This window comes from Tursiops truncatus, chromosome 3, assembly GCF_011762595.2.
Source record: "Tursiops truncatus isolate mTurTru1 chromosome 3, mTurTru1.mat.Y, whole genome shotgun sequence".
Classification (NCBI taxonomy): domain Eukaryota; kingdom Metazoa; phylum Chordata; class Mammalia; order Artiodactyla; family Delphinidae; genus Tursiops; species Tursiops truncatus.
Window position 1 is genome coordinate 110284529 of NC_047036.1, and position 19876 is coordinate 110304404.

The following is a 19876-nucleotide window of genomic DNA, read 5'->3' on the forward strand; positions in this document are numbered from 1 at the left end:
CCGATAATTTGTGTTCATCAGAAGGATCGCTGGCTGTTGTGATGACTTCGTACCCCAGTGGCTTTCAAACTGTGTTTCACGAGCCTCTGCTGGGGCTAATGTGTGGGAGAAAGGGGCAGGTGGAGTCCTAGCCAGCCCTTCAGTCGGTTGCACTGCTGAAAAAACATTGACTTTCCTTTGTGAATTTGCAAATTTCACAGTTTTCAGGGCTGTGATTCCCCTCTCCTATTTAATTGTGTCTGAAATGCTGGCAGCAAGACCTAAACTGGCCATCTCCAGCTTTGCAACTTCACAGGTACGACAAGAGGCAGAGAAGCTTTCCAGACACACTTAGAAGTGGAAGGAATTGTGGAAAAGGAACAGGTGCCGCTGAAGTCACTCCCAGTTGAAAAGGCCAGTTGGGACTGGATTGGTCTTTTACTCAGCAGTCCTGCAGTCCAGAGGGGCCAGTGTTCTGGCCTGGCAGTTGGTGGACTCTTCTTCATGTAGGCTCAGAGACTTTCTTTTTCTTCCAGGGGCTGCCACAATTCAGAAGATGTTTTCCAAAGGAAGAAGCTCACGAAAGTTGGAGAATTTCAGGGATAGAAGTGAGACTTTGGAAGAAAATGTGTCAAGACATTGAGGCAGGAATAAAAAAAAAGGTGAGATGTGTTTTCCATCCCAGTTATTGTGAAACTAAATATTAGGCTTTTGAGGTCAGTTTCTTCAACCTATATCTACATATTGTATCTTAAAAAAAAAAATCTATGAATGTATTTGTCTAGGCACACCCTGGGAGTTGTTGGGGACAAGAGTTTGGTGGACTGAGATGCATGAAACACACTAGAGGATTGGCCAATGTCGGGAACTCTGTGGTGGGCAGGTGGGTTGGGCAGTTAGGCGGGAGTGAGAAGCTCTGTTTCCAGTGAGGCAAGGTCTGTGTCTTCCTTTCTCTGAAAGGGGCCATTCCTCAGCAGCCCAAGAAACTCATGGCCAAGTTGGCAGGTGAAGACATCTAACCTAATGTGTCTGTGATGGGACCACCTCTTCCAACTTCAGGTGGCTTGAAAAATGACCCTTCAAGCCAGAAGGCATACAAATGCGATTTGACCACTGATGTGCAAGAGAAGGAAAGGGGTGTTTTGAGAGCCCAAGGGGGCCTCTTCCTTGCTGAGATTCTCTGATATGGGCTCTCTTCATGGGGCTGTTGGGCTGTACTTCTTTGATGCCCAGTGGAGAGCTTACCACAGCCTGAGACATTTGGGAATAATGCAGCAGTGCCAGCCTGTATCCTTGTGTATTACTGGGGAGAGAGGGACCTAAGTGTAAGAAACACTGAAATGTGCTGTCTGTGCTATGATGCAGGTGGCCAGAGCTGAGTGCGAGGGCCACAGGGAGAAGAGAAATGGGGTTTTAAAAGGGATAGCCTAAGGAACCCGCCTGAACCCCACTTGTATCCTTCGGGTTTCTGCATTGAGCCTGGAGGCCACTGTTCTGCAGGCCGCACACACCTTTCCAGGCAAGCCTGGTCTGCCCTGAATCTGGGGTACTGGGCTGGCTAATAAATGTCCCCCTTCAGTAGTGAAAAGCAGGCACGCAGGGTTTGTCTTGGTCTCTTGGGGTCCCAACCCAGAACGGAGCCTTTACCAATGTGGTGGCCTCATCTGCACTTGGGGGTGTCCCTGGTGCAGAGGAGCACGATTGCTTGGTGGCCATTGTCTTCTTTCTGGATGTGGGGTGGTGACTCTCAGAGCCATGGCCTAAGGCAGGGAGGAATACAGCTGGACCTCGGAGAGCATCTTTCTGCTTACTAGCATTTGAGATTATAAAAAATTATTTTTTAATCAAAAATTCCAAAATAAAGTGAGTGATTTCCCCATCCCCCAAGATGCAATAAGTCTTGTTGGCTCTCCCTCAGGCTTACAAGAAGTCAAATGGAAAGAAAAGCAAGAAGCAACTGCGAAGGAGAAAATGAGGTCCAGAGCGAGGGCGATGTGGCTCTCACGCCAGGAGGGAGAGCCCTGCTCCGGGGAGCCTGTGTCTTCAGGCCACATCAGGGTGAAGTCTGGCCGGACCCTGGAGAATGACTAGGCGAAGGCAACCGACAGAAGCATCCGCCTGGAAAGCAGGAGCTCCTGGTTCCATGGCGGCCCAGGTAACGTGGCGCGTAGCTGGGCGCAGAAATGATTCCTTTACACGGCAGCATATTCTCATCGTAGCTCAAGGCAGAAATCATACGTCCTAAAGAAAAACCCCCATCTTGTTAGCAGCGCATACCTTATACTAGGAAACTTGCAAGGAGACCAGTGTTGAACCACAAAGCGAATACAGGTTTTTGCTTTTGTCTGTAAAAATGTACAGGGTGCCTGCTTGGGGCTGCGGTGTCAGTACCAGGCGGCGCTTGTGGCTGCTTCATACCTCGCCCACCCACACCACTGTGGTCCCTCCCTTTACTCCCGCCACCTCACACCGCGGCGCGTTTTGTCTCGCGTTGATGAGAAACAGTGACTCTCGGGCCGGCGTGAGGAGGTACTGCCCGAATAGCCCGCTGTCCCTCACAATCCTGCGTGGCCCAGCCCAGGCTCGGGCTGGCCCCGCGGGCGCGGGCGGCTCCTTCAAGCCCTTCAGCATGCCCGTCTTCCCCGTGGACAGCTCCAGGAAGAGCAGGTCCGGCTCTGTCTCTAGCGTGGCATAGACGTAGTACTGGTCGCCCTGGGTGAAGGAGGGCTGGAAGGCCACGTCTGAGACGCCCTGGCTCACTTTCAGGTCATAGAGGGTCTGGATCTCCCCCCGCAGCGTGATCTCCTGCACGTGAAGCTGGGGGCTGCTGGAGGTGGCGCTGACTAGGAAGCGCCCATCGGGGGAAATGTGTGGGGTGCCGGTAACGTGGCCGTTGGGGCCGACCACGGCGTCCGTGACACTGTCGAGCAGCAGCTGCGGGGCAGCTGGAGAGGAGCTGTGCTGTCGGCACTGGATGAAGAAGTAGCCGCCCAGGTGGGTGTGGGCCATGGCCTGCGGCAGGCAGCCGTGGCTCTGCAGCCCGATGGTCTTGAGGAGCATCAGTGTTTCCAGGTCGACTTTGTGGACTGCAGGGTCAGACTTGTTGAAGATGAAGCCGAACCTGGGAGGAGACGCAAACTGAGGTCAGAGGTCAGGAGGACTTTTTGGGTAGGGGATAGGTCATTTGTCTCAAACGATGGCATCCTTTCTCTTTTCCTTTATCATAACCCTTTGGTGACTAACAGCCTATTAATAAGATCTACCATTCTGCAGGAGATGGCTTCATAAGCGATTCATCTATGATCTCAAACCAAATGCAGCTGAGTTACAAAACGTTCCTGGATTTATGCTCTTGTAATATGCACGCATCTTTAGAAATGGTAAAGGAAGAGCATAATTGTGCCTCAGCAGCTTCTGCCTCGGGGATGCCTTTGATTCAGCTCCCCAGAGGCCTTGTGGCAGCTGGGAAGTGGCGGGCCTGTGGCTGGAGGGAAAGGACAAGAGGTGTCTGCCCTGACTCTGCCTGCTAGGAGGACAAGAGAGGTGAGTCTATATCTGAGGTGGTTTTTGGACTACCGGCTGGGTCAGAACTTGGGGATGCAGGTGCAAGAGAACAAGGACAGATGTCCTGTCCATGCTCCCTTACCCTTGGAGACGAACGTGGGTAAGGGTTGAGGGCAGCCTCTTCCCTGGCCACGTTGATGATGCTGGTCGCAGGAAGCCCCTTTGGGCTGGGGCTAAGGACAGCTTTTACCTTTACAGCTAGATGGCCTGGCCCTGCTGCGGTGCCCTGCTAGCTGCAGAGCCTGGGGCAAGCTGCTTGCCTCTTCAAGCCCCTGCGAATATAAAGAGGGTAGTTCCTTCCAAGGGCTGCTGGGAGGATTAAATCCAAGAGGGAGCTTTAGTGGAAGAGGTCAGTAGGTGGAAGCTGCCATATCTGGACTTCGTGAAATTCCTCTTTGGAGGCTGGTTATGAGCTGCAGAAGGGCCTGATTCCAGGCAGGACTTCCCTCTGATCGTGAGAGCCTCTGCCTAAACCCCTCACTTGCAGAGGCCTTTGGGTGCCGTGTTCACCTACAGGAGCAGAGAAAAATCTCTTCCACGATTTTCTCTTGAATAACAAGCTGTGCCTCAGAGTAGGGAAAATGCCCACTTTACAGCATCTTTAAAGCATCCTTAAAGGGCTAGAGCATGGAAAGAGCAGGAAAGAAAACCCCATGCTTATAAGAAACTGTAATGTAGAAGTCACACAGGCTCTGCAGAGCCTGAGTTTGCATGGCTCCTGGCTGAATTCAGCTTCTTTGAGGGCTTTTACCATTTACAACCATTTTAGAGGCTCTGTCCCAGGTATTCTCTGCAGTGAGGTAGGGAGGTCATAAAGTGGTTACTTTCTCCCTTGGCCAAAGATGAATGGGAGAGCCCTATTTTTACAAGTCCAGCTTCAGCTTGCAAAAATGAGTCATTTCTCCCTGGAAAAAGGTGCTTGATGTCAGAGTAAAGGAAGGCATAAACACTGCCACAAGACATTTGGGTCTTGATGACTTTATAAAAGGGCACGCTCAGTCTTCTGGCAGTGGTGCCTTGACAGAAAATGTCAGGGGTTCTCTGAAATGAATAGGGAAGGGGAGTGGCCAGGCTGGGATGAGGCTTGCAGTCGAGGCCATGGCTGGTATTATTAAGCTGTTCTTTTGGATGGTGGCAAACCAGACACCGAGGAAGCCTTGTTTCCTTGCAGGCCCCTGCATGGCTGCTCTGGGGACTCCTAGAGGAACCACAGGTTGTGGTTAGCAGAGAATGAGGCCAAACGGGGCACTGAAAGGAGACCCAGCTTTGCATTTAGTCTGACTCTGCCAGTTCCTGGCTGTGTGACTTTGGCCAGTGTCTTAACTTCTCTGGGCCTAAATTTCCTCATCTATAAAACAGATTCGAGACCGCCTCTACTAGTTTCTTGCGTCTAGCAAGGAGAGGGTACTCAATTAACCACAGCTGTTTCCCTCTTTCCTCTGCTGTCCTTACCCAAGTGTGAGACTTCCTGACCTTACTGGGCCCCTGAGGGCATTAGGAGCTGGGTGCCTTCCTTAACTTTAACAATTAAGGACTGGGGATGGGGCCATTTCTCTGTCCATTCCTGATGGGTTCCAAAGCCAGCCCAGGAGGAGTGGGGGAGAAAGAGAAAGGAGCAGGGCCACCCCGGGAGAAGCTGCCCTGTGCAGGGCTGAGCTGGGGCACGGAGTAGGTTAGGGCATTGCGGGCCAGTCTCACCTGATGTGGTTGATGATGAGGTTTGTTGGAGGAATGAAGAAATCGTCCACTCCTGCAAAGGGCGTGCGGATGAGGTGCTGACCCTGACCGGTGCTGGCCTCTGTGATCACCTGCAACACAGAGCGGAAGTCCTTGTGAGGGCCCATCCCAGCGGGGCTTGGAAACCTGCAGACACATGCACGCTCGGTTGGAGACCCCGGCAGACAGGCTGCTTGAGAGCGAGATGATGGGCAAGTCACCGTCTTGGGTGGGGGGCGGGCCAGGAGCAGAGCGGGAGCTGCTTGGGAATGGCGTAGGCAGGGACCCATCCTTCCAGGGAGGGGAAGTGGGGAGACAGGAGTGAATGCCTGAATCGCTCTCTCCTGCTCGGTCAGGCCTGCCCCTGACTGACTGTGGTGCATGTTGTCAGCCACCGTGATGTGACAGCAGAGTGAGGACCTGGAGGGGCTGTGTTGGGGCTTCTGAGGGAGGGTCCTCGGAACCTAAGCATCTCTGCTCAGAGACAGCCTCCTCCACGACAGGGAGTCCCACCTTCTCAACACCTAGGCCACCCTGGGAAAGGCGGCGAGGTTTTAAATAATGAAAATGCTAAACGCTGGAATCGTTGACTGGCTCTGTATTTTCCCTTGATGCCAGGCACCTGGGCTGGTTTGTTGAGAGTCTCTGTCATATGCGCCTCACAGAGGCGCTCTCTGAGAACTGACTCCATAATTTATTAGAGAAAGCAGGCATCCGGTCAGAGGTGCTGGCCGTGTCATTTATTTTCTTTTTTATTTATATTTATTTATTTACTTATTTATTTAAACATCCTTATTGGAGTATAATTGCTTTACAATGTTGTGTTACTTTCTGCTGTACAACAAAGTGAATCAGCTATATGCATACATATATCCCCATATCCCCTCCGTCTTGCATCTCCCTCCTACCCTCCCTATCCCACCCCTCTAGGTGGTCACAAAGCACCGAGCTGATCTCCCTGTGCTATGTGGCTGCTTCCCACTAGCTATCTGTTTTACGTTTGGTAGCGTATATATGTCCATGCCACTCTCTCACTTTGTCCCAGCTTACCCTTCCCCCTCCCCGTGTCCTCAAGTCCATTCTCTACGTCTGCGTCTTTATTCCTGTCCTGACCCTAGGTTCTTCAGAACCACTTTTTTTTTTTTTTAGATTCCATATATATGTGTTAGCATACGGTATTTGTTTTTCTCTTGCTGACTTACTTCACTCTGTACGGCAGACTCTAGGTCCATCCACCTCACTGCAAATAACTCAATTTCGTTTCTTTTAATGGCTGAGTAATATTCCATTGTATATATGTGCCACATCTTCTTTATCCATTCATCTGTTGATCGACACTTAGGTTGCTTCCATGTCCTGGCTATTGTAAATAGAGCTGCAGTGAACACTGTGGTACATGACTCTTTTTGAATTATGGTTTTCTCAGGGTATCTGCCCAGTAGTGGGATTGCTGGGTCGTATGGTAGTTCCATTTTTAGTTTTTTAAGGAACCTCCATACTGTTCTCCATAGTGGCTGTATCAATTTACATTCCCACCAACAGTGCAAGAGGGTTTCCTTTTCTCCACACCCTCTCCAGCATTTATCGTTTGTAGATTTTTTAATGATGGCCATTCTGACTGCTGTGAGGTGATACCTCATTGTGGTTTTGATTGGCATTTCTCTAATGATTAGTGATGTTGAGCATTCTTTCATGTGTTTGTTGGCAATCTGTATATCTTCTTTGGAGAAATGTCTATTTAGGTCTTCTGCTCATTTTTGGATTGGGATGTTTGTTTTTTTGATATTGAGCTGCATGAGCTGCTTGTAAATTTTGGAGATTAATCCTTTATCAGTTGCTTCATTTGCAAATATGTTCTCCCATTCTGAGGGTTGTCTTTTCATCTTGTTTATGGTTTCCTTTGTTGTGCAAAAGCTTTGAAGTTTCATTAGGTCCCGTTTGTTTATTTTTGTTTTTCTTTCCATTTCTCTAGGAGGTGGGTCATAAAGGATCTTGCTGTCATTTATGTCATAGAGTGTTCTGCCTGTTTTCCTCTAAGAGTTTTATAGTGTCTTGGCCATTTCATTTAAATGCCTGTGATTAGGATGCTGGGGAGGGTTCCGGTTTCACAAAGGGGACTTGCTGTGAGAAGTGAAGAATTAGTCCCTGTGTTTTGTACAAATTGGTAGTTTGACAGAGCATGCTGCCTCTGTTCCCCTGGAGGTACCACTTTCTCCCCTGCGTGCTTGGCAGGAAGCGACTTGAGCCATTCCTTGGTGTGTGTCCCTGCTGTGTCTGTATCAGGGAAGGGCATGGTGGCAGCACAGAACAGAGCCAAGTGATGTTTGGGGTTAGACAGGACGAGAGCATGGTTTGGAGGCCCTGCCAGAAAGCACCCCCGTGGTCAGGCTGGGCTTTTATCCATCAGCTACTGAGGCCTTGGGCACAGGCAGGCTGGAGACACTGAGCCAGCCATCCTGTGTCCTCTTGCTTTCTGCATGTGCTCTTCAGCCTCCAAGTTCCAGGTGATTGCCCAGAAGGGTGGCAGACCTGCAGCCAGATGAGGGGCTTGGCCAGCTTGTGGGCAGTTTTGGCTGGAGGACCCCAAGGACAAGCCCAGACCCTCTCAGCAGGACAGGAGGCAGATGCCAGACCCTGACCAGGGAGGGGAGACACTTCCTGATCTTCATGTTGTGGCCATTTATACAGAAGGAAGGATTCAGATTTTTGCAGCCTGAAGCTGAGGACAGTTTGTGATGGGGCTTTGTGACTCACATGGCCTCGAGCTCTGGATGCTTTTGCCTTTAAGAGTGGGACTGCCTTCTGCCTCTTACTTTAATGACAAGACAAACAGCACCTGCACTGCTTCTCGGGCAGCTTTGAGGCTTTAGTTTTTTGGATCATGCTTCCCTTGAGGGTTCAGCAGGCAGAATGCAGGATTAGAATGATGAGAGCTGTGATTTTCAGTCTTGGGGCAGCTCTAAAGTTAGGTTATTTTCCTGTGATTTAAAAAAAAAAAGCCAAATGACACTTCCATGGCAAGTCCATGGGAAAAGCTTAGGACTAGGCATTAAGAAAATATCAATATTAGGAAACTGGATCTTAGAGAGTCCAGGTGAAAATGCCAGTGAATTCCAAGAAGCCATGCAATCATTGCTTGATATAAGGTCTGTCATTTTAGCTTATAATAGAGATGGAAAATTATAGGCTGTCAGCAGTCAGTGTCATTCATGCATCACCACCCTGACACCCTATATTCAGAGGTTACTTCATCAAAACCCGGTGTCATGGGCCACCGAACTGATATGGGCTAGTCAGCCTCATTTCTCCAATGAGTCATGAATTCCTTCTTGGCCTGTGTCCCAGCGCATGGCTGGGCACATTTGTGACCAAAAGATAATTGTTGAGCCTCTCAAATTTCCTGGCTCTAGGGGCTTGGTTCAGGAGATGCACATAGTTGGCTGGGTATCAGGAGATGTAAGTTAGTAGTGAGTGTGGGGTAGGGAAGTCTGAGCATCTGCTTCCGAGGAGTGGACAAAACCAGATGAGAGGTGACAGCTGGGGAAGGGCAGGGTGCAAGATATCGAGTGGGATGGGGAGAGAGGCAGCTGAAAGCTGGGAGTGGGTGGGCGAGAGCATGATGGGCAGGACTCGAGACGGTGCCAAAGGTTCTAACACTGGCTCCTGGGGCAGGGCCTTGGTGGAATAAGCCTCATTTATAGAACCACCTTCATTTAGTCATAGCAAAGCTTGTTTAACCAATTCCTTAGTGTTGGATATTTAGAAACATTAAGATGGTATTTTCAATGTTTTGCAAATATAAACATTGCAGTAACACACAATGTTGTAGCTAAATCTTTGTGCCCATCCCTGATCGTCACCTTTGGATAAGTTCTGAGAGGTCAAGTTGCTGGATTGAAAGCAATGTTCTGAGGCTTTTGGGTCACATTTCCAAATTGCTCACCATAAAGGCTCTGCCCACTGACATTTCCAGGAGCAGTTTCTGCAAGCAGTGGTTTCCTGAACCCTAGTCCACAGAGATGAAGGTAGGTTTATTCAATTTATTTCATTTTTTTGTCATAGTGCATTTCTAAGACTTTCCAATTATGGTGATGGTGGGCATAATGGTCTAATTCCTGCTATTAATTAAAATGCTTTTAGTGTTTTGTCATTTAGGCAAAATTTCCTCTTGGTTTCTTGGAAATAGTCTTCATTATGTTTATGTCTTCTATTCCTATTTTTAGTTTTTTTAAAAAAATTAAGAACGTCTGCTGTATTTAGTTAAATGCCTTTCCAGCATTTACTGAAAATATTATAGCTTTTTTTCTGTTTTGTGTTATGAGTAATGTTGACTGATTTCCTGAGAGTGAACCATTAGTACATCCCAGGAATTTGTTCCCTGCTCGAGCAGTTAGATGCATTGTTGGACTCTATTTTTAATACCATGTTTAGAACTTTGCTTCTGTATTCATAAGTGAGATTAGTTGATAGTTTTATTTTTAAATTTTTTTTGAATTTTTGAATTTTATTTTATTCATGTTTTTATACAGCAGGTTCTTATTAGTTATCTATTTTATACATATTAGTGTATACATTGTCAATCCCAATCTCCCAATTCATCCCACACCCCCACACCCCACAGCAGCTTTCCCCCCTTGGTGTCCATACGTTTGTTCTCTACATCTGTGTCTCTGTTTCTGCCCTGCAAACCGGTTCATCTGTACCATTTTTCTAGGTTCCACATATATGCGTTAATATACGATATTTGTTTTTCTCTTTCTGACTTACTTCACTCTGTATGACAGTCTCTAGATCCAACCACGTCTCTATAAATGACCCAATTTCGTTCCTTTTTATGGCTGAGTAATATTCCATTGTATATATGTACCACATCTTCTTTATCCACTTGTCTGGTGATGGGCATTTAGGTTGTTTCCATGACCTGGCTACTGTAAATAGTGCTGCAATGAACATTGGGGTGCATGTGTCTTTTTGAATTATGGTTTTCTCTGGGTATATGCCCAGTAGTGGGATTGCTGGGTCATATGGTAATTCTATTTTTAGTTTTTTAAGGAATCTCCATACTGTTCTCCATAGTGGCTGTATCAATTTACATCCCCACCAACAGAGCAAGACGGTTCCCTTTTCTCCACACCCTTGCCAGCATCTGTTGTTTGCAGATTTTCTGATGATGCCCATTCTAACTGGTGATAGTTTTATTTTTTAATAGTAAGGAGTTGCACATTTTTTTCCATATGGTCTGGGATAGTTCAAATGATATTAAAATGATCTACATTTGAAAGGTTTGATAAAACTTGGCTGTACATTTTTCTATGGTAGATCTTTGATCTTTAAAAAACCTCTTCTCTGGTAATTGTTCTATTTCAAGTTTTCCTTTTCTTAGGTCAGTTTTTTTTCCTCCTTAATTTTTTTTTTATTGAAGTATAGTTGTTTTACAATGTTGTGTTAATTTCTGCTGTACAGCAAAGTGACTCAGTTATACATATATATTTTTAAATTTATATAAATATTACAAAACTATTATATCTTTTCCATTATGGTTCATCCCAGGACATTGAATATACTTCCCTGTGCTATACAGTGGGACCTTGTTGTCCATCCATTCTATATGTAATAGTTTGTATCTGCTCACCCCAAACTCCTAGTCCATCCCTCCCCACACCCTTCCCCCTTGGCAACCACAAGTCTGTTCTCTATGTCTGTGAGTCTGTTTCTGCTTGGTAGATAGATTCATTTGTGTCATATTTTAGATTTCATATATAAGTGATATCATATGGTACTTGACTTTCTCTTTCTGACTAGGTCAGTTTGTTTTTTTTTTCCTGCATTTTGCAAACAATCATCCATTTCTTCTAGGTCTTAAAATCTGCTGCCCCAGAGTTGCAGTGTAGTATTATTTTACAATTATTTTCATCCTCCTTTATCTGCAGTAATATGCCTTTTCTCATTTTGTTTATATTCTTTTTTATCAGGTTTGTGAAGGATTTATTGGTTTTTGTCCTTTTTTTATTTCTACTAATTTTAGTCTTTTAAATAATTCCTTCCTGCCAGTTACTTTGTTCTTTTTCTTAATACAAATACTCTCTGCAGGCTTTTAAGACACAGATATTCCTTGTGTACAGCTTTCTCTGTATCCTGTAGGTTTTGATGAGAAGTAGTCTCTTTTTCATTGCTTTTGAGACAGTTTGTGATTTCTCCTTTTAATTTCCTCTTTGATGCAGTAGTGATCTAGGAGTGTTTCCTTATTAGGTAGGTCACATTTTAATTGTTTCTAATTATCAGATAATGTAGCCTATAACACTGACTTTTACAAAATTTGCTAAATTTTTATTTGTGTTTACTGACACATATGTGGACAAGTGAAAAATTTCTATTTGGCAGAGGAAAGGTTTTCTATATATTTATTAAACCAAGTTCCTTATTCATATTATTCATTTTTCCCATGTCATTATTTTGTCTCTTTGGAATGTACGATTTAAGTGCATTGTAAATCAAGTTCTTGTATTTTTAATCACTCTTGTATTATGTATTTAGTTATGTTGTTTGCTACCTGTTGGCCGTTTGTCTTCACATAATGCTTCTCCTTCTGCTGTTTAGTGCTTTTAACCTTAAATTTGACCTTGTCTGATATTCCACTCATACATCTTTTTGTCCACCTACCATCACTACTATTTCCACCCCTTTCAATTCAACCTTTTATTATCACTTTATGGGTTTCCTGTAAACAAGTTACAGCTAGTTTTCTCTCCCTCCCTTCCAAACCCAATCTCATCATCTCTGCTTTTAATAGGAGAAACCAGTTTGTCACATTTGGAATAATTAGACAGTTAACTATCTCAACTATTAATTTCAAAGAACATTCTCTATATCCTCTCTTATCCCTGTAAGATGACATTTTTGAGTATTTTTACTCTCCTCCACTCCCTACCCTTACTTTTACAGAAATAACTTATCATCTTTAGTTAGAGCCTGGTATCAGAATTTCTCTTTCATTCAGTCCATTTCTCCTAATTCAAATGCCCTTATTTAGCACTTACTAATACATTTCCAGGTAGTCTCTCCTCATCCATCTTATTTTATTTTTGGACCTTCCTCTCTAGGTTCCTTACTTAGGCCTGTTCCCTCTTTATCTTTCGCCATCTCGATGTCTCTGATCTGGTTCACCTACTGTTCTTCTGGTATCTTTCATGATCTGCTCTCTGAATTCTTGAATATCCTTAGGTCTTTCTTTTGTCCTGACAGGTAAATGATACCTTGGATATCAGCCCTTTTATCTTAATAGCATGTAGATATGATGCCACGGTCTTCCAGCAGCTGTTGCAGGTGAGAAGTCCAGTGCCAACCTAATTGTTCTTTTACAGGTGACTTTTCTTTCTGCCTTGAAGCTTGTAATATTTTTCCTTTATTCTTGGAAGTCCAGAGTTTTACCAAGCGCAGAGATGTGTTATTTCTCATCAAGTTAGCCTAGAACTTACAGATCCCTTTTAATCTACATAATTTACTTTTTCAACTTGGAAATTTTCTTCCAAATTTATTTAATGTTTGACTCCATTCCAACTATTACCTTTTCTCTTTCTAAACTTCTTTTGACTTTGAAACATCTTTTGAGACTTCATATCTCAATCTTGTATTCTGTGATTTGAGGATTCTTCTTTATCTTTCAGGCTACTGTTTTGAGTCTCAGTAGAAACCATGCATTTTCAACTCATCTATCTACTGCAGTTTTAAATTAGGAAATCATTTTTTGTTAAATTTTAGTTTTAGAAAAATATTTTTTGGTGGCCCCTCCCCTTGAATTTCCTTACATGCTTTCTTAGAGCTGCCAGAGGAACCAGTTTTCTGGGCTTACACTCTGTTCTAAGTGACCTTTATTCTGGCTCCCAGGTCCTCTAATGAATTGTTATTATTTGTCATCAGCTCACTGGGGCCCAGGATGTGTTGATGGTGTTCACTGAGGGACAATAGTCTTGTTTTGTAGGAGGTGAAGTAGTGTCCTTCCCCTGGCCCAGCAGCACAGAGGTAGGTAAGGCAGGTGGCCAGTCCCCAGGAGGAAGCTTCTGTAGACTGGGTATCCCTGGCCTCTTACCAGTCTTGGGAACAGTGTGAACTTGGCTCCATCCGCAGCCCTTCTCAGCTGGGGTTCTGAGAGAGAAAAAAACCCCTAATATCCCGAGGAATCCACTGTATGCGGTGAATTCTCTTCTGTGCATCTAGAATGGTTCTATGCACCGTCATTGGGAGAATTGAGGGACCGGGCATTCAAATCACCTTTTGTAGGGCTTAATCTTCTCATGTACCCCTGATGAGAAAGGCTGAGCCGGACACACTCAACATAGGGTTGGTGATGACCTTCCCCGACTGGTGGAGGAAGGGATCCCACAGATGTCCTGGTCCCAAGCTCTTCCCAAGAGGCAGTACAATGCAGTGGCTGAATGTATGGGCTGCAGGGCTGAATGTAGGCCTAGGTTGGACCAGGGGCCAGTTATTGAAACTTCCTGTGCCTGGAACACTGTGAGCACTCAGTAATGTGCTTCCATTTATGAACATGATTGCTGCTGCTGCTTTTCCTTCTCCTTCCTTATCATCTGGTACCTGCTTTGACAGTGTTCTCCAGCCCATGCAGCCCAAGGTAAAGAAAGCCCTGGCTCCCTTCTCACTGCTTGAAGTCCAGAGGTTCATTTCTGCGTGGCCCCAGGAGCCCCTAGCTCAGAAGAGGCAAGTGTTTTGGGGCTGGGCTGGGTGGGGCCCAAGAGACACATTCTGGTTGTCATGACATTAGAATCTTATCCATCATCAGTGTTACTGTCTTTAATAGCAGGCCTGGCGGAAGATACCGTTCATTGCCTATAAGGGGCATTAGCCTGAGGATGTTTCCTACTCTCTCCTTAGCCTTCACGGACATACTTTGGATAAATGTGATTAGCCACCTAGGGAAGCAGGAGACATTTATTAGCTAGGGAGAGAGCCCTTTCCTGCAGGTGGGTGTTGTCTTCCATGTACTCAACATACCTGGAGGCTTGGTTGGGACTTATGCACGTTCCCCCAGCTCAGGACCCACACTTGGTCATGTGATTTGTCATAGGACAACTTAGCCGGCAGAGGGTCGACACCTATGGACTTGAAAAAAAATAGCGACAAGTTGGTCATTGTTGTAGAAGCTGATTCATTTCTAGGCCACTCTTGGGTGAGTGGAAAGCCAGCCTAGCAGCCTTGACAATGAGCCAGTTTGGGAACCCCGGGTAGAAACATCCCTTCTGGTTTGTCTTCAGAGGCATAAAATTGGTTGTCAGTAATGTTCTTCCTTTTAAAAATTTCTTGCAGGGACTTCCCTGGTGGCGCAGTGGTTAAGACTCTGCCTGTCAGTGCAGGGGACATGGGTTCGAGCCCTGGTCCGGGAAGATCCCACATGCTGTATAGCAGCTAAGCCCATGTGCCACAACTACTGAGCCCACGCGCCTAGAGCCCATGCTCTGCAACAAGAGAAGCCACTGCAATGAGAAGCCTGCGCACTGCAAGGAAGAGTAGGCGCTGCTCGCCGCAACTAGAGAAAGCCTGTGTGCAGCAACGAAGACCCAACACAGCCAAAAAGTAAATAAAAAATTTATTTAAAAAAAAATTCTTGGGCTTCCCTGGTGGCACAGTGGTTGAGAGTCCGCCTGCCGATGCAGGGGACGCGGGTTCGTGCCACAGAGTGGCTGGGCCTGTGAGCCATGGCTGCTGGGCCTGTGTGTCCGGAGCCTGTGCTCCGCAGCGGGAGAGGCCGCAGCAGTGAGAGGCCCGCGTACCGCAAAAAAAAAAAAAAAAAAAAAAAAAAATTCTTGCATGTCTTACTTAAAGGGTACCCAGACCATCTTGGCAAAAGCCTAAACACAGAGTTTTTTTTTTTTTTTTTTTTCAGTTTTCCACTCAAGAATCAGCTTCAGGACCCTCCCATCACTTCTCCTGTAAGCCTTTGGGGCCTCTTGAACCCTCAGCATCCTTCGCTAGCTCTTCTTCCTGGGTCATCTGAGACTGACTTTGAACTCATCCATTATCACCTGTCTCTTAACTTCGTGCAGACTCTATCTGGTACATCATTCACCTGGAGCCTCTGGGACTCAGACTGTAGCATCAGGCAGAGTCTTTTTCTACTGCTGTAACTGAAACTCTGCTCTTTTCTGAGGACAGAGCTTCCCCAGTGGCCCTGTCAAATGGTGACTTTTCTACTTCTCAGAATGTAGTTTTATAAGTTCCAAAACTCTGTTTTGTTATGCCACTATGACCCCTGCTCTTTTTGGCATTGGCCAAAGTTCTAGTCACTCCCTTTGTTCACTAAAGATGCTCTGTTTTCTCTGTCACTCCCTGAGTCCCCAACTTTGGTGCCTTCATTCAAAGCCCTGCTTTCTCAGTTCCTTCTTGGTTTCAGTGATCTTTACCTCTTCCCCACTGCAGCCACCCTAACTTAAACCTTGTCAGTCAACAAATTTCTGAAATTTCAGTCCACCATATTCTAGCCTTTCTGATCTTGGGGGGAAAACCATCTTTGCTCCCACTGGTTAAAACTTCTCTAAAGAAATGTCTATGGAGTCCCTGAAACCACTTCCTCTTAACTGTTTGTCTTCACCACTCCACTGAACTGCTCTAGAGCTTCATGTCAAATTCAGAGATCACTGTGTGCTCCTCCTATAACTTGACATTTCACCAAGATTCCACATGGCTAACCATTCCCTTCTGGAAACATTTTCTTCACTCAGCTTCCCATCTCCCTGGCTTCTCTTCCTCATCCTGACTTCTAAATGGTGGCACGTCCCCCGTCTTCATCTTTGACCTTGTCTCTGTCTATATCCTTTCCCTGGGTGAGCTCATTCAATACATGGCTTCAAATAACCCATTATACTCTGATGACTGACTTTAGAATTCATTCCTCTGTCGATGACCACAACTTTAAACAAATCTGAACTCTTGATTTTGCCTATCCCTGCTGAAATATATTTCTTCTCCAGTCATCAGCATCTTTGAAGTCTCCTTATACTTTCTTGCTCTAATTAAAACTTCCTCTGCCCTGAAGCCTCAAGTAGAGGCTGTTTCTATGTTCCTACACTTCACATACCCCAGGTCCTTTGTTCATGCCTCCAGCTACTCTTCCTTGAGCCTCTCATCCTGGCTGCTTCCCTTCATTTACCAAAGGCTTTATGATCTGGCACTGTCTTCCTCTACCCAGAGCTTCTTTTCTCACCAGTAATGATACCATCCTGACACTATCTCTAGTTTCTTATATTTTCTCTCTCACTCTTTTAAAAACCCTCTTGATTACACATTCTCCTCCAGGTATCCCATTTGTCTGCCCTCTTCACAAACTTCCCCAAAGTTTAGACTGCAGGCATTATCTCTCCTTTCTGCTTAACTTTCTCTAATCATTTTTCATATTCTCATTCTGACTGAGGTGGTACGGAGTAGGAGACTGAAAACCTGAACCAAAAACCTCTTACATTCAGAACAGAGCTTTCCACAGTCTCAATATGCTAAGGAGCAAAGACATGGAAGGGAAAAGGTCCTGAAGAACACAGAAGGCTCTCAGTTTAAAGACCTGAAGGGCTACCTACTAGGAGTGAATCAGAGACTGACTAAGCCTTATGAAAGCTGCAACTCAGCCTTGATTCAACTTAGTACTTGATTAAAGTGATTCATTCTATACTCTCTCTCTTCCTAGCAGAGAAAAGGGTAAACCCTCTTCAGTGGATGACAGCCATTTAAAGTCTCTACAGTGTAATACGGAATTACTAGGCATTCCAAGATACAGCTTATATAACTGAAAGCAACATAAAAAAGACAATAGAAACAGACTCACAGGTGATCCATAAAAAAATAATTTAAAATTTGTGTATATAAAAGGAATTAAGCAGAAATTCTAAAAGTGAAAAAATGCAACACCTGAAATCAAGATCTCAATAAATAGGTTTTGTTATATATACCTTAGACACAGTGGAATACAGGATTATTGAACTGAAAGACAAGTTGATAGCATATGCCCAAACCGAACCACAAGAGATAAAAAGGATGGAAAATAAGCATGAAAGAGATGTGTGGGACACAATGGAAAGGTCTAACTTTTTTTCTCTCAGAGTTCCCAAGGAAGAGGTGAGAGAGAATGAGGCAGCAGAATATTTGAAGAAATAATGGTTGAGAATTTTCCAGTCTGATTAAAGATATTAATCTACACATTTAAGAACCTCTGAAAACCCCAGATCAGAATAAATACAAAGAACACCATACCTGGGCACGTAAAACTGCTAGAGACCAAAGAGAAAATCTAGAAAGTAGCCAGAGAGAAAAAAGAGAGACATTATCTTCAAAAGAGAGACAATAAGACTGACAGTTGACCTATTAACAAAAACAATGGAAGATAGTGAAACGGCATCTTAAAATGCAGAAAGAATTTAACTGCCAATGTAGCACTCTATATCCAGTGCAAATATCCTTTACAAATAAAGGGCAAATTTTCAAACAAACGAAAACTACGAGAATCTGTTGCCAGCAGACCTGCACTAAAAGAACTATTAAAGAAACTTGTTCAGTCACAATGAAAATGATCCCAGACAGAACTATGTACTTCAGGAAAGAATAAAGAGCAATGGAAAAGGTAAATATGTGGGTGAATGTAAATGACTATCAGCTGTACAAAATAATAATAATAGTCATGTCTTGTGGGGTTAAATTACATGTAGAATTAAAATTCATTCCCACAATAGTGCCAAAGGCAGGAGGAAGGTTAAAGGAGTCAAAGTGTTCTAAGGTTCTATCATTATTGGGCAAGTGAAGCAATAATTTGTATGAGACTGTATTGAGGCAAGGAGGCATGTTGTAATCTCTATGGTGGTAATAATAACAACAATGATAAAAGAATGCATGGACAACAAGCTAACAGAGGGAGAAATAGAACAAAAATGTTTGACTAATCCAAAAGAAAGCTAAAAGAAGAAAAAAGCAACATAAAGAGGTAGGTCAAATGAAAAAACAGTAAGATGATAGACATAACCATATAATTACACCAAAAATACATGGATCAAATAATCCAAGTAAAAGATCAAGATTATTAAACTAGATAAAAGCCAAAATCCAAATACATGTGGCTTTATAAGAGATCACTTTTTAAAAATATGAGATAGAAAGATTGAAAGTGAAAGAATGGAAAAATTATACCATGGTAACACTAATCAAAATAAATCTGATTTAGCTATATTAATATTAGACAGAATGGACTTTCAGGCAAGAAGCTTTGCCAGAGATAAAGAGGGATATTTTGTAAGAAGAAAGAAGTCTTCCCCCCCAAGGAAGATACTATAATTTTAAAGCAAAAATGGATGGAACTTGATAAATCTACAATCACAGTGGGAGACTTCAACATGCCTCTCAGCAGGTGGTAGACTAAGTAGACAAAAAAATCACTTAAGACTATCTGAACAATACAATAAACCAACTTGACATAATTGACATATATGTAAAATCTACCTAAAACATTAGAATACACATTCTTTTAAAGTGCACATAGAACATTTATGAAAGTTGATAAGCTGAGTTATAAAGCAAGCTTCAATAAGGATTGAAATTATTCAGAGTACTTTCTCTGGCCAGGGAAATCAATAACAAAAAGATAGCTGGAAAGTCTCCTATCATGTTTTTCAGGAGAAACCACAACCACAACCCTGGTTTTTATACAACTTTCTCCCAACAATGATCCTGCACCTGGGCAGCTGAGCATTCCTGGGAAAAAAAGATACAACCCTCCTCACCGGTCTGACTTTACATTTGCACCCCTCATCCTTAAGTGGGCCTTCCCTATTGCCCTGCAGTCCTATCTCATTTCCCTGGTCAGTTCAATCTCACATCCAACTTTTACCTCTTTCCTTAGACCTCCAGCCTTGGTGATAATTTTCCTTCTTATTTCACTGAGGAAATAAAGGCAACCAGAAGAGAAGGTCATCCAGCTATCACCAATTGTATCACCTATTTGCACCTGTGCCCGAATACTTTCTATTTCTTCCTGTTATGATGAAAGAATGTGCTTTTATCTTAGGCTAGCATATCTACTTGTATGATCTGGATTCCACTGACTACTGCCTACTTCGATGATGCAGAAGAAAGGGAAGAATTGTGGGAGAAGTTTTTCCCCTTAGCATACAAATGCTGTAATATCACCTATTCTGAAAGTTTCTTCAGCATCCTCTTCCAGCTACTGCCTCATTTGTCTACCTTTTCTCATATTTATAGCAAAACCCCTGAAAATAGTTGTCTATATTCACCATCTCTACTCCCTCTGATTCTAACTTGAATCCACCCCCTCAGGCTTGCATTCAGCCATTATAGTCCTATCTGTTCCCGCCAAGGTGCTCCATGTGGTACCAAATCCAATGGTTAGTTCTCAGTCTTCATAACATACAAATGCTTTCAGCAACCTTTGACACCACTGGCCACTAACTCTCCCTTAAAAAGCTCTTTTCTTGGCTTGTGGAACACCACCCTCTTCTCATTTTCTTCCTACCCTTCAGGCTACTCCTTCTTGGTCTCCTTTGTTGGCTTCCTGTCTCATTCCTGATCTTTAAGTGTTGGAATACTTCAAGGCTCCAACCTTGACCTCTTT

General features: G+C 44.3%; 1 protein-coding gene and 1 long non-coding RNA gene across 4 annotated transcripts in view; one reads left to right on the plus strand and one right to left on the minus strand.

Moving 5' to 3' along the window:
• The first annotated feature begins 515 nt into the window (after positions 1–515).
• Positions 516–14237, plus strand: LOC109548164 (uncharacterized). Of its 2 annotated transcripts, XR_002174169.3 has the most exons (4): positions 516–641; positions 1898–3522; positions 9233–9284; positions 13864–14237. It is a non-coding gene; the product is annotated as an uncharacterized lncRNA (long non-coding RNA). The 2 variants fall into 2 exon arrangements; XR_012330853.1 differs by having other exon boundaries at positions 1898–9284.
• FSTL4 (follistatin like 4) overlaps positions 2392–19876 on the minus strand; it is a 440615-nt gene continuing 423130 nt past the window's right edge. Inside the window, exons 14-16 of one of the 2 annotated variants that reach the window (XM_019924423.3) lie at positions 14269–14376; positions 5242–5351; positions 2392–3100 (exon numbers count right to left, since the gene is read on the minus strand). In XM_019924423.3, the coding sequence (XP_019779982.2) occupies positions 2392–3100; positions 5242–5351; positions 14269–14376 (927 nt within the window). The remainder of the gene's footprint in view (positions 3101–5241; positions 5352–14268; positions 14377–19876) is intronic. The other variant, XM_073802526.1, reaches the window with a different exon arrangement.